The following is a 14,411-nucleotide window of genomic DNA, read 5'->3' on the forward strand; positions in this document are numbered from 1 at the left end:
CCCAGGCTCGTCTCGAACTCTTGGCTTCAAGCAATTCTCCTGCCCCAGTTTCCCAAAGTGCTGAGACTACGGGTGTGAGCCACGACACACAGGAAAAAGTGAGTTTTTAGATCAGCTTGAAGGGAGGAAAGAGATTGGAGTTTTGCCTCCGGTCTCCTTTTTCCCGTCTTTCCCCAGGCCACATCTGCATGGAAGGAAAAACAGGGTCACAACATTAGTAGTAAAAACCTATTTATTCAGGCTACTCCGTGTGCATTATCTGAGGAAACTCCAGGTCTGCTTTTCTGGTGATCTATTACATGGCATGGTGACTGACTATAGTTAATAATAATGTATTGCATATTTCTAAATAGCTAAAAGAATGGATGTTAAGTGTTTTACCACAAAGAAACAAAAAGTATTTGAAGTGATGGATAAGTTAATCAGCCTGATTTGATCATTCCACAATGTACACATGTATCAAAACATCACATTATACCCCATAAATATATATAATTATTATTTGTCAATTAAGAAGAAAATAAAACTTAAAAAAACCAAATGCCCAGGTGGGGATGCCGTGCCTTCAGGCACCACGAGAAATTCACCATTTCTTCCAGCCCTGCCGGGAGGCATTCTCCAGCTCTTGCTGTGATGTGCCAAAGGTCCCCCGGGCTGCACAGTGGCCCAACATGGGAGATGCTCTTCTAGGTCTGCAGGCCGTGCTCCATTGTTCACTTCACTAACACCATGCCCTGGCATCATGGAGCCATTGCCTTGATTGGACCCCATGGCCTGTCCTTTCACTCCTTCCTTCCAGTGTGTAAGAACATAAGAAATTTAGTCAAAGTTCTTTGTCCTTCTCTGCTCATAAAGTGGTTGAGTCTACTTTGGGCCCTTTACTTTGTTTTTGTTTTCTGAAGTTATCTGGGAGAAAATATTCACAATCCAGCTTGTTTTTCCCTAATAGGAAAGAGTAAGTCAGCTTGACTACTGTCAGGAGAAAATAAGATCCTTGGTACTGGCCCAGCATGGCGGTCCATGCCTATAATTCCTGCACTTTGGGAGGCCAAGGTGAGAGGATCGCTTGAGCTCAGGAGTTGGAGATCAGCCAGGGCAACACAGCGAAACCCTGTCTCTACAAACAATACAAAAAATTAGCTGGGTGTGATGGTGTGTGCCTGTGGTCTCAGCTACTCGGGAGGCTAAGCAGAGAGGATCACTTGAGCCCAGGAGGTCAAGGCTGCAATGAACCATAATTGCACCACTGTACTCGAGCCTGGGCAACAGAGTGAGGCCCTGCCTAAAAAAAAAAAAGATATGGCCAGGTGTGCTGGCTCATGTCTGTAATCCCAGCAGTTTGGGAGGCCGAGGCGGGTGGATCACCTGAGGTCAGGAGTTCAAGCAGCCTGGCCAACATAGTGAAACCCTGTCTCTACTAAAAATACAAAAATTATTCTCTACTAAAAATACAAAAATTAGTCAAAAATTAGCGTGGTGGCATGTGCCTGTAATCCCTGCTACTCAGGAGGCTGAGGCAGGAGGAATCGCTTGAACCTGGGAGGCGGAAGTTGCAGTGAGCCGAGATTGCGCTACTGCACTCCAGCCTGGGCGACAGAGCAAGACTCCGTGCCCCTCCACCCCGCAAAAAGAAGATCCCTGGTGCTTATTCTGCCATTATTGTAAATTAGTTATAAACATTTTTGTACAGTCCTAACTGGGTGGGGTAAAACATGAACTGGTTTTATTTGTCTTTGTCTCCTTTCCCAATTATTATCTCTTTCTCATTAGAAATATGAGCACCACCACCAGCTTAGATTCCATAACTTCCTGAACACCCTTGATTATTAAAGATGTTCCAGCTTCTCAAAGCTGTCTATTTTCCCATCTTGTCAGGCTTATGGCTCAAAGGAAAAGCAGTGGTTGGGACAGGGCCGTGAACTGCTCTGGTCCTCTCCTTCCACTTTCCCTCAGAGTGGAAGGGCTGTATCACCTCTGGGATGCCGCCTCCTCTTCAGCCTCCAGGCTCTAGCTGCAATGGGGTGTTGGGCCCCAACTCACAACCCTAACAAATCCCTTCTCTCCTCTCTGAGAAGGTGGTGGGGTTGGGGGCTGGTTCGAGGCTATGGCTGGTGTTAGAAGGGCCAGCTCGGCCAGGCGTGGTGGCTCACACCTGCAATCCCAGCACTTTGGGAGACCGAAGCAGGCGGATCACCTGAGGTCAGGAGTTCGAGACCAGCCTGACCAACATGGTGAAACCCCGTTTCTACTAACAATACAAAAATTAGCCGGGCATGGTGGCATGCGCCTGCAGTCCCAGCTACTCAGGAGGCTGAGGCAGGAGAATGGCATGAACCCGGGAGGCAGAAGTTGCAGTGAGCCGAGATCACACCACTACACTCCAGCCTGGGCAACAGAGTGAGACTCCATCTCAAAAAAAAAAAAAAAGAAGGGCCAGCTCAACGCCCACCCCACCCTGCTCAGTAAGCTGTGAGTGTGGTGAGCATCCCAATGGTCGGCCACTTTCTTCAGAATGTGGGGTACTTACCGCCTTTTTGTCTCCAGCATTGGATCCTAGGCACCAATTTTGGGGCAAACAGAAAACCCCAACTCATTAGCCTGCTACAAAGTAGAATGCCATCCCTCATGCCCTCTTCTTTTCCCCCCACTGTGTTAGGCCACCTGACCCCACCTACATCATTCGGGATTACATTTCAACATGAGATTTGCAGGGAACAAACACACCTAAACCATATCACCCACACACAGTTGCTTTGAGGGCTCCCCAGAGGAATACCTGAGACTGGATAATTTATAAAGAAAAGAGGTTTAACTGGCTCACAGTTCTGCAGTCTATACAAGCATGGTGCCAGTATCTGCTCTGCTTCTGGTGAGACCGCAGGAAGCTTGTACAGCCTGCAGTACTGGTCTGGGGCTTCATGAGCTCACCTCAGGAATCTCATCAGCCTGTCTAGGGTCAGGTGTCCATCCATTTTGCCCAGAGGATTAGAATGCCTTGATTGACCACACTTGAGTTGGGTGACCACCTCTGGAATCAGAAGGTGAGCTCATCCCTTTACTTTCATTGGGAAAGAATGAAGAAAGAGTATTTTCTCAAAGAAAAATGAGGGTGATATGACCAGAAGAAGAAACAATAGATGCCAGGCAGGCATAAAACACAAATGTCCATTATGGAGAATGAGGGAACCAGGAATAGGAATTTTGAAGTGGTTTTATTGGAATATTAAAGCAACCTTGCATACCACATTTATTATAAAGAATTCCACTTTTCAGCCCAAAATATAGTGAGATTTTCTTTATAAATTTGCTTTATATCATTAGCTCAGATTAAAGGATTTAAGATTCTGGCAGGTACATTTTGATGCATGTATCTGGTATCCTTTATGTGTAAGAGATAACAGAGGCCTCATAACGCCTAGAGGCAGAGCCCTGTGGTGTGACTGGAACATTTCCTGTTTAACAAAATATGTTTTATCTAAGAGTTACTGTTGCCATCCTCAAGGCAGCAAATCACCTGGATCATTGTGCTTTCAAACCAGCCTCAGAAATGATGCCCACAAAGCAGACAAAGTTAGAGAGCTCCTTCTAGAGAGGGGCTATTAATAGGCTTCAAAAAGGAAAAGTTCAAACATATGCAGATCAGGAAAAAAGAAAATGACCCAAATGAAAGGTCTGAGATGTAAGAAGGAATCATGCACAAACGCAGTGGTAAATATGTGGGCACATCAAGCAAAAATCAATCGAACAAAATTATTAATAATGTACAAATTGTGGGGTTAAAAGAAGAGAGACTTAAAATACTGGATAGCATTGGCATATATATTGGGAAGAGGATCAGAGTAAAAGTATTCTTGGATTCTTAAATGACTCATGAGGAGAATAAAATTATTAACTTTTGAAATGGTAAAATATTTATGCTGTTGTATCTAAAGTAACCAATGAAAAACAGACATAGAGAATATAACTTATAAGCAGAGGGGGAAAATCAGAAAAACAAAAGAAACAAAAGCAAACCTCAATGAATCCACATTTTTTGACAAGCAGAGAAAAAAGAACAGAAAAAGTGGAACAAACAGCACAAAATAAGATGATAGAATTAAATCAAAATATATCAGTAATCACAATAAATGAAATGAACGACATCCTTCAGTTAAAAGACAAAGAGGGTCAGAAAAAGGGCCAGGCATGGTGGCTCATGTCTGTAATCCCAGCACTTTGGGAGGCTGAGGTGGGTGGATTGCTTGAGTTCAGGAGTTTGAAACCCTGTCTCCACAAAAAATACAAAAATTAGCTGGGTGTGGTGGTACATGCTTGTGGTCCCAGCTACTCAGGAGGCTGAGGCAGGAGGATCGCTTGAGCCCAGGATCAGGAGACTGCAGTGAGCCATGAGAATGGCATTGCACTCCAGCACGTGACAGAGCGAGACCCTGTCTCAAAAGAAACAAAACAAAACAAAAAAAACGAAAAAAGAAAATGATAAAATCTAGCTCTAGGCCATTTATACAACACAAACCTAAATCATAAGGATACAGAAATATCCTTAAAAGAAGAAAATGTGCTTTCCCCTGGCTGGCAGCGCGGAGGCTGCACGATGTCTGGAGTTACTGTAAAAGACATGAACCAGCAGGAGTTCGTCAGAGCTCTGGCAGCCTTCCTCAAAAAGTCCGGGAAGCTGAAAGTCCCCGAATGGGTGGACACCGTCAAGCTGGCCAAGCACAAAGAGCTTGCTCCCTACGATGAGAACTGGTTCTACACGCAAACAAAATCATAATGTTGACTAGAAAGACAAGCCACAGAAGTATAAAATTCTGTACTATTCTGTTTATATAAAGTGCAAAATCAGGTAAGACTAAACAATAAGGATTCATGAGTATGTGGTAAAACTATATAGAAAAATAAGAGAGTAACACAAAATTCAGAATAGTGATCACTTCTTAGAGAGTGGGGAGCATCCAATTAGGGAAGGTTCATGTCGGGGTTGGAGAGTGCTAAGGTCATGATAATAATAATGTTCTATATCTTAGGCTAAGTAATGGGTACTCAAGTATAATGTCATCACCCTTCGTCCTATACATGTATGTCTAATAAAGCCCTTCTTGGTCAGGCACAGTGGCTTATGCCTGTAATTCTAGCAGTTTGGGAGGCCAAGGTGAAAGTATCAGTTGAGTTCAGGAGTTTGAGACTAGTCTGGGCAACAGAATGAAACTCCATCTCTACAAAAAAATAAAAAATTAGCTGGGCATGGTGGCATGCACCTGCAGTCCCAGTTACTTGGGAGGCTGAGGTGGGAGGATTGCTTAAGCCCAGGAGTTCGAGGCTGCAGTGAGCTGTGATCGTGCCACAATACTCCAGCCTGGGTGACAAAGCAGGACCCTGTCTCAAAAAAAAAAATCAGTTATTGTAGATTATCTAAGGAGGGTTTTGTTTTTGTTTCTGTTTCTTTGAGTTGGTGTCTCACTCTGTTGCTCAGGCTGGAATGCAGTGGCATGATCACGGCTCACTGCAGCCTTGACCTCTTGGGCTCCAGTGATCTTCCCACCTCAGCCTTCTGAGTAGCTGGGACCACAGGGGCTCACCACCACACTCCCAGCTATTTTTTTATTTTTTGTAGAGATGGGATCTCCCAATGTTGCCCAGGCTGGCCTTGAACTCCTGGGCTCAAGCAATCCTTCCACTTTGGCCTTCCAAAGTGCTGGGATCACAGACGTGAGCCACTGCACCTGGCCAGTAACTGATTGTAAATAAAAGGCATCCCGGCCAAATGTACTACTTGGAGAAGAAAGGATCCCAACTACAAGGTCTGGACAGTGTAGACTGCCAGGGGCCCAGGTCTGAGGGTCTGAGTCCTAAATGGTTGCAGGAGGATAAATCTTTACTGCCTCCTGTGCACTGAGCTGGGAGGACCCCAGAGGGATCCTTCAAAAGTGCTTCATGAAAAAGCAAATTAAAACCACAAGATAACACTTTTAGAATGGCCAGCATGGGGGGAAAATGACAGTACCAAGTGTCAGCAAGAATATGGAGCAACTGGAATATTTGTGCATTGCTGGTGAGAATGCAAAATGGTACAGCCACTTTGGAAAATAGTTAAGCAGTTTCTAATGAAATTAAACATAGTATTAATATTATCTTGCAATCCTACACATAGGTATTTACCCAAGTTAAATGAAATCTTTGTTCACACAAAAAGCTGCACACTGTTTCCAGTAGCTTTATTCTAATAGCCAAAAAAAAAACTGGACACAACAGAAATTTCCCTCTACTAAGGGATGGATAAACAGAGTATGGTACATCTATGCAAATGGAATACTATGCAGTAGTGAAAAGGAATGAACACTGATATAGAGATAACATGGATAAATTTCAAGTGCACTATGTTAAGCAAAAGAAACCAGACTAAAAAAAGACACATATTATATGATTCCGTTTACATGGTGGGAAAGGCAAAAGGCAAAAGGACAGAAAACAAAGCAGAAGTTGCCAAGGGCTGAGGAGGAGAGGTGTTCAGTACAAAGGGGGATGGGAAATTCATTGGGGTGATAGACCTGTTGTAGACCTTGATCATGATGATAGTTATTAATACATGACTGAATGGGTTTGTCAAAATCCACAGAAAACTATACACAGTACACTATAAAGAGTTTTATTGTATCTAAATTTTACCTTAATTCAAAAAATCCTCATTCACTCCAGAAAATTTCTAAAAAACCCCCCAAAAACCAAAAACTCATCTTCCAGGGACCTTGATGCCCAATGACAATTTAATGGCCATGTAAAATTTTACCTTTGTCACTTTAACCCTCTCTCCCTCTAGGCCTGACCCTGAATGAGGAAGCACAGGAGCTAGGGAGATAAGCTGAAAGATGAAGAAAAAAGGTGACCTCACTCAACATCAGCCTTGCTCTCCCTGCCGCTGTAGGCTTGCAGCTGAAGCAGTGCCAGATCAGGGGGAGGGGGGAGAAACTCTATATCGTATAAAAATTGAAACTTTTCTTATTAAATCAAGCTGGACCCTCAGTTGCAAAAATGAGTCTGTTCATGCACCCGAGAGGCCAGAAAAGGTATGGGATTGGCCTAAATTCAAATGGGGGCATGCGAAAAATCAGCCCCCCAGAGGAGTTTTAAAGAAACAGTGAGAGAAAGAATAAGTGGCTTTATGATCACTCCCTATAGAGTCGTTTAATACAATGGTTACAGACAGTCAGTGTGCTAATTACAAAGGACTCTTCTGTATTCCCTACCTGTGCTAAATAGGGAGCTTCTTGTATTCTGAATGAGTGATATTGTATTAATATAGCTGAATAAAATATTGTAGAAAATAGGCCGGGCACAGTGGCTCACGCCTGTAATCCCAGCACTTTGGGAGGTCGAGGCGGGCAGATCATGAGGTCAAGAGATTGAGACCATCCTGGCCAACATGGGGAAACCCTGGCTCTACTAAAAATACAAAAATTAGCTGGGTGTGGTGGTGCATGCCTGTAATCCCAGCTACTCAGGAGACTGAGGCAGGAGAATAACTTGAACCGGGGAGGCGGAGGTTGCAGTGAGCCGAGATGGCGCCACTGCACTCCAGCCTGGCGACAAAGTGAGACTCTGTCACACACACACACATACAAAGAATATTGTAGAAAATGAGTCCCATATCCTAATGATCCAGCACCAATATATATTTCCCTAGGAAGTGAATTGGGACCACTCTACAAGCATAAAGCAGCAGGAAGTTATGCTTCTGTGACCTTAGAGGCATTCAGTTAGCAGAGACACCAAGTGATGTAAGATGCCCACTAGAAGGAATACTTCTCTTTTGTTGAATGACTGAATGAATGTAACTCCAAGATGCAAGTACGAAAAGGAGAAACGGATGGCTTTTCTTTCTCAAGGCTTGAACTGCACATTTAATTAATTATAATCATAATGATTTTATTGATTGATTGAGACAGGGTCTCACTTTGTCACCCAGGCTGGAGTGCAGTGGCATGATTTCAGCTCACTGCAGCCTCGATCTCCTGGGCTCAAGTGATCCTTGCACCTCAGGTTCCCAAGTAGCTTGGACCACAGGTGCGCATCACCACAGCTGGCTAATTTTTATATTTTTTGCAGAGACAGGGTTTCGCCCTGTTGCGCAGGCTGGTCTCAAACTCCTGAGCTCAAGTTATCTGCCTGCCTCAGCCTCCCAAAGTGCTAGGATTACAGGCATGCACCACCATGCCCAGCCCGTAATGATTTTATAGATGAGGAGCTTCAGAGCCTGTGACAATGGATCGAGTCTCCTTCAGCTTAATCAGGGTACTGAGCATCACCTAAAGTCAGCCAATAGAAAGCAAATGGGCTATGGGCAACCCAAGGAACTCTAATTAGAAACATCTCTGTATGAAACACAAACTAGAAGAAAATTTTCTTCAAATTCTCCATGGAGAATATTTTTATTTATTTATGTTCTCCTTGCATACTCTAAAACGCACAGTGTGAATTTCCCTTCTTCAGAAACAGTTGTGAGCCTGGTCACTTTATCTGAGATCTTCAGAAGGTCTTCAGAAATGTTGCCTTAGGTTTCAGCTAAGCGAGTCACAGAGATTGGTCATCAACTACTACAAAATTACAGGAGATCTAGTTATTATCCAAGTTACTAGAAAAGCATTGAGAACACCAGACGTACAGCCAGACAGAGAGTGTAAGAGAAGAGCAGATGCTATTTAAGTAACAGGATTTCCATATATATGACTCTATGTACAATCTTAGAATTCTCTTACAGATGGTAAAATGCTTAAATCATTATTTTAAGGGCACTCTAATATAAATACAAGTCTCACTAATTTTAATCTTTTCTCTTTGGCTCACAAATGCACGAAAATACCATAAACAGTTTTCAGAACTTACTTCAAATATAAACAAGATACATTACAAATGGGAAGAAAATACAAGACGCCTCTTTAACATGGTACATCTCTGAATATAAATAAGCAAATATTTCATTGACCTACAATTAAACAATCATTGAAATCATGACGCATAGTCTCCCCCTCCCACCACCAAGGTCAGACAACAGGAATTTACACAATCTACACAAATTAATCTCTAAAAATACAGCCATAGTACACCTGTAACAATGACTCTGCTACTATTTTCCCCTAAGAGGATACTAATGGGGAGGGTGTGACTTGTCATTTGGTGGTGTTTTTTCTCATCCATCATCACTTCAGGTGGAGAAACACTGACAGTGAGGTCAATTCTCACCAACAGCATTTCCCTTGGCCCCTAGGACATGGCGTTTTGAAAAACAGCTTTCCTGGAGTTGTTGGACAAGCTGGTTGGCAGCATGTTTAGCTCCTCGGTAACTGCTGAAGGTAAAGTGAATTCTCTTGGAGCGGGAAACATGCTGTGATCTATTACTAAGCCACACTCACTATACATGTATATATAGAGAGAGGTATGTATAACTGTACATATATACTGTGTTCGTAATGTGCAACTTTTTAAAAAGAACACTATTTCCTGCTAACTATAACAAACAAGCTTTAAGTAAGATTTTAACAATATTCTTCAAGATATTATGTTTTCCCTCAATGAAATGGCCTATGTGTTTCAGCAACATATAGAGGTTTGTTCTGGAGTGCCAGAGGGAAAAGCATTCCCATAAATTCATGTTCTGGGAAGGATGATTACAGATCCTGGCCCAGTCTTTCTATCTCCTCAATGAGGAAGTCAATGTCAGACTGGGTAGCGGCTGGGTTGGAGATGACCATCCGGAAGAAGTTGGCCTTGTCCCCTTGGGGCTGGTAGCCAACCATGGTCGTGCCTGACTCCATCATCAGGGCTTTGATTTTTGGAGCCACCTTGTGATGGAAAACACAAAACAAAACTCAAGATTGATATTAACACCCTCTCTTTTTAACAATTCAACCCAACTTGCATTTTACTATTTGTGTTTACATTGACATAAAAACAAAGAAATATTTCACATCCAGGAATCTTCGGGGGCTAATATCAAATGACTACCTGGTCACAAGTTCCCTCAGAAAGTACTGTGCAATCGAATTTTGAAAGTCAGTCATGGAACAATGATAGTACAATAAAAAATGAAGACAAAACCAAAAAACTCTTATAGACAACACCACAAATTCAGGGTTTTGCATAACCCAGAGCCCAGGATACTGGCTGGCACATAGACTGTGTTTAACAAATATTTGTTGAATGGTTGTATGAATGAAATATTATATAAATTACATATAATCTTAAGAACCCTGGATAAGATATAAACTGGATATAGAAAACAGCTAGAATGGATCAGCATTACAGTGGGCTAGAACTTAAAATGTTATTGTAACAGACACAGTTTAATCTAGATGTCCCTAGGAATATGCACATTATTCCCTTACCCTGCATAGGGCTCCTTTAATGAAGAACATCAACCAAGGACAAGGAGACAATTCTCCATGGAGAATATTTTTATTTATTTATGTTCTTCTTGCATACTCTAAAATGCACAGTGTGAATTTCCCTTCTTCAAAAACAGTTGTGAACCTGGTCACTTTATCTGAGATCTTCAGAAGGTCTTCGGAAATGTTGCCTTAGGTTTCAGCTAAGCGAGTCACAGAGATTATATATAATTTATATAATATTTCATTCATACAACCATTCAACAAATATTTGTTAAACACAGTCTATGTGCCAGCCAGTATCCTGGGCTCTGGGTTATGCAAAACCCTGAATTTGTGGTGTTGTCTATAAGACATGTCCTTTAGACATTCCCATGGTAACCACAGTAAGGGGGCAATGCAGGCTCAAGAGGAATATAACAAGATGGCTCCCCACCACCCCATTACTAGAAACCCACCCCAGGGCTTTATTTTTTATATTTCCCCCACTAGAAAGGCACACTGGAATGAGGATGTCCTGGCCAGCCAGAGAAATTGCAGAGGATTAGATGAGACAAAAAGCTAGTCCATACCTTGTGTAGCTTTTCCCGTCGTTGAGGGCTGTCTGGCACACCCCTGAGGCTTTGTGGAATATACCAAAAACAGACGTTTGTGTGCTCAGGCTGCAGAGATTTTAACAGACAAACAAAGAAAATTAGGATAACTTGAGAGGAAGTTGTTCCCAAACCACTATGCATCATTAGTGGAAGTCTCTTAGACCAAAGAAAGAGGTTGAATGTTCATCTCAAAGGCAATGTTACTTCCACACTAGGGAGAACAATGCCTCATTTATCCAATCATATCTGGCAAGAGAGCTGTTCCCTACAACCAATTTTCTAGGTAACTAAGGTTACCGACTGTAAACACTGAAATGTTACAAATAATTACATTTGGGCAATTTTTTTAAAAAGGTATCTGTCTGTCCATCTTGTCATTTTGTAGTGCCTCACACATAGAAGATAATTGAAACATAGTTTATGGATGCTGAATATTTTACTGAGTTTATTATATTGATATTGAATCTTTTCTTGATGACTCAGGACCATCATAATAAACATTAAGACTGGTTATATCAATTAATAGGCTTGCATAAGACAAGGCCTGTTGAGATGCCTCAAACTGTTTAGTGTCCCTCCTCTAAAGATTCCTGTGCTTTTTGAGTTTTGTGTATTCTTGCTATAAAGTTTTCTCGCTGGTTGCTGTTTGCCATTACTGTGCCTGCCTCTAATTGGTTTGAGATATCACATTTGTTGTTTTTAATCTGCTATTAAGAGTGTTTAGTGTGTAAATGATCAGAGCAGTGTCATTGATTTTAAACTGCCCAGGGCTCTTTTTTGTTTATTTGGTGATTCACATGTGTTCCTAGTAGTTTAGGTTGCCTGATAAATAGAATAATGTTGACTGTAAGCAGTGTTATATTATACTGGCTTATAAGTGGATTTTCTTTTATTCAACACTGGCTCCTATTCCAGTGTAAGCTCCATTGGGTCAGAGAATGTATCTGTTTTGTTCAATACTCTAGAATCTAGGACCTAGCAGGAGGCCTGGCACACAGTGGGTACTCAGTAAACATTGACAAATACTTTGCTGTGTGCAGTATGCACATGAACTCAGGGCAGAGATAATTTTATCTTGCTCTCCTCCTTACGAGTCTATGTTAAGTAGAACTTTATTTTAGAACAAGTCTTGGGAGGTAAGAATATACCCATCCTATAAGCTTCTTGGAAATGAAAACCACTTTATCATTTTTTAAAATTTCTTTTTATAAATTATATACTTTTTTCTTATAGAGACAGGGTCTTGCTATGTTGCCCAGGCTGGTCTTGAACCCCTGACTTAAGCAATCTTCCTGCCTTGGCCTCCCGAAATGCTGGGATTACAGGTGTGAGCCACCATGCCCAGCCTGAAAAACACTTTCTCATAAAGTTTCAACATAAAACAAACCCAAGAATGATGAAGGATTCAGACCTGTCAAAGAAAGACCTCTTGTCTACCAAAAGCTGGCCAAGAGCAACACACTTTTAAAAGACATAAAGGAAAAAGTCATCCCAGTGCTACCAGAAGAAAAGTTCATAGACATGGAAGGAATTAAAGAGAGGAATTAAGGGTGTATAAGAATAAAAATTTTGAAGCAGTTTCTGGCAACATGGGAAAATCCGGCTTCAGGAGCTTCCTTCAGTAGTTTTTCTGGAAATACTGTGTACCTGGTCCATGACGATTACCTACCTCGCCATTGAAAACCATCTCAAATTCTTCTCTGTTTTTAATCTTGGCATAGAGGTATTCAGCCAGTTCCAGGCATTTGTTGATCTGGTTTTCAAATCCCACTGTGCCCTGTTTTAAAGAGAAAAGTCATGTTTGTGGTTGCATTTCCCTGTGATGAGCATTTGGGTAGGCTATGCTGTCCCTGTCTATGGGAAATAAACAAAAAAATTATTTTTGGAGATGGTTAGGAAGAACAATCTAATCAAATATGTCAGCTTTTTCACAGATGTGCATGCAATAAATGATGTGTGCCCACTTCCTCTTTCAAAGGCACTCCAGTCTCTGGGTAGTTATTCTCAACTGGACCTACGCCTGATTCTGGTTTGCTTTAGGATGGTGCTACTCAAAGTGTCATCTATGAACTGAGGCCACTCCACACCTATAACTGGTCTACAATCAAATGAGTGTAGAAATTGGGATTAAGCATAGGAAATTTTATGGCAATTGGACAAAGGGATTTTATCTGTTGACCCTAATAAAAAATAGTGGCTTATTCTTTGTATGTTTTTAAATTTCATTTTTGTAACAATCCATCTTTAGGGTATGGGTCCATGATAGGTGAAAAACAACAACAACAACAACAAATAACTGGTTCTTCATCACAGAAACTTCGAAAGATACTGTTGTAGACCTCATCTTCCCCACCAGTAAGTCCTTGTGAAACATGTCCCATGTCCTCTCAGGCAGGCAACCTTCCACATAACAGTGTTATGCCTTTTAGATGACAGGCAGGCAGGCAGATGGGGAAGCCATTGGTCTCAGTATATGCCCTGATATTGCAATAGTTCCAACTATTGACAAACTGGTTGAGCATGAGTTTCAAAAGCCAGCATGGCTGATTAATAACAGCAGTATGAGGGTTGTTGAGTGGGTCGGTGTTAACAAGGAGAGCAGATGCACAAGGCTGGCTCTGGATTGCTAATGGGCCTGAGCGAAGTCCAGCACCGAGAAAGCATCAGCCTCCCCAGGTAGTGTCACTGCTGACTATACACCCTAGTCAGTCCACTTAGGAATGAAGCCTGTACCAGGGTCCCATTTCAGCAACCGATCACTATGGTCAAAACCTCCAGCAGATGGTTCAAGAGGTTATTGTTAGAAATGAAAAAGAAGACACAAATTACTGAAACAGGCTGTGTGGTCATTGTATTTCAAAATGACAGGACTCCTTTTTTGTCGTTGCTGTTTATGGCTTTTTTTTTTTTTTTGAGATGGGGTCTCACTTTGTTGCCCAGGCTAGAGTGCAGTGGCATGATCTCAGCTTACTGCAACCTCTGCCTCCGGGGCTCAAGTGATCCTCCCACCTCAGCTTCCTAAGTAGCTGGGACCACAGGCATGCGCCATCACACATGACTAACTTTTGTATTTTTTTGTAGAGATGGGGTCTCACTTTGTTGCCCAGACGGGTCTTGAACTCCTGAGCTCAAATGATCTGCCTGCCTTGGCCTCCCAAAGTGCTGGGATTACGTGCGTGAGCCACCGTGCCCAGCCTATGGCTATTTATATGTTTAAAATTCCTATTATTACTTTGTAATAGAAATCAAATTCGGACTATTTATATATTAAGTCAAAATAGAGCTGAGTGCGGTGGCTCACGCCTGTAATCCCAGCACTTTGGGAGGCCGAGGTGGGTGGATCACTTGAGGTCAGGAGTTCAAGTTTAGCCTGGCCAACATGGTGAAGCCCTGTCTCTAGTAAAAATATAAAATTAGACGGGCAGTGGCGCATGCCTGT

General features: G+C 42.1%; 1 protein-coding gene across 2 annotated transcripts in view; it reads right to left on the reverse strand.

Annotated features, from left to right (window-relative positions):
- Positions 1–8,393: 8,393 nt before the first annotated feature.
- GAD1 (glutamate decarboxylase 1) overlaps positions 8,394–14,411 on the reverse strand; it is a 42,033-nt gene continuing 36,015 nt past the window's right edge. Inside the window, exons 15-17 of one of the 2 annotated variants that reach the window (XM_032755421.2) lie at positions 12,642–12,749; positions 10,949–11,038; positions 8,394–9,833 (exon numbers count right to left, since the gene is read on the reverse strand). In XM_032755421.2, coding sequence (XP_032611312.1) covers positions 9,660–9,833; positions 10,949–11,038; positions 12,642–12,749 — 372 coding nt within the window. In that variant the 3' untranslated portion in view covers positions 8,394–9,659. Of the gene's footprint in view, positions 9,834–10,155; positions 10,580–10,948; positions 11,039–12,641; positions 12,750–14,411 lie in introns of those variants that run through there. The other variant, XM_032755422.2, reaches the window with a different exon arrangement.

Source organism: Hylobates moloch, unplaced genomic scaffold, assembly GCF_009828535.3.
Source record: "Hylobates moloch isolate HMO894 unplaced genomic scaffold, HMol_V3 SCAFFOLD_1, whole genome shotgun sequence".
In the NCBI taxonomy this organism is placed as follows: domain Eukaryota; kingdom Metazoa; phylum Chordata; class Mammalia; order Primates; family Hylobatidae; genus Hylobates; species Hylobates moloch.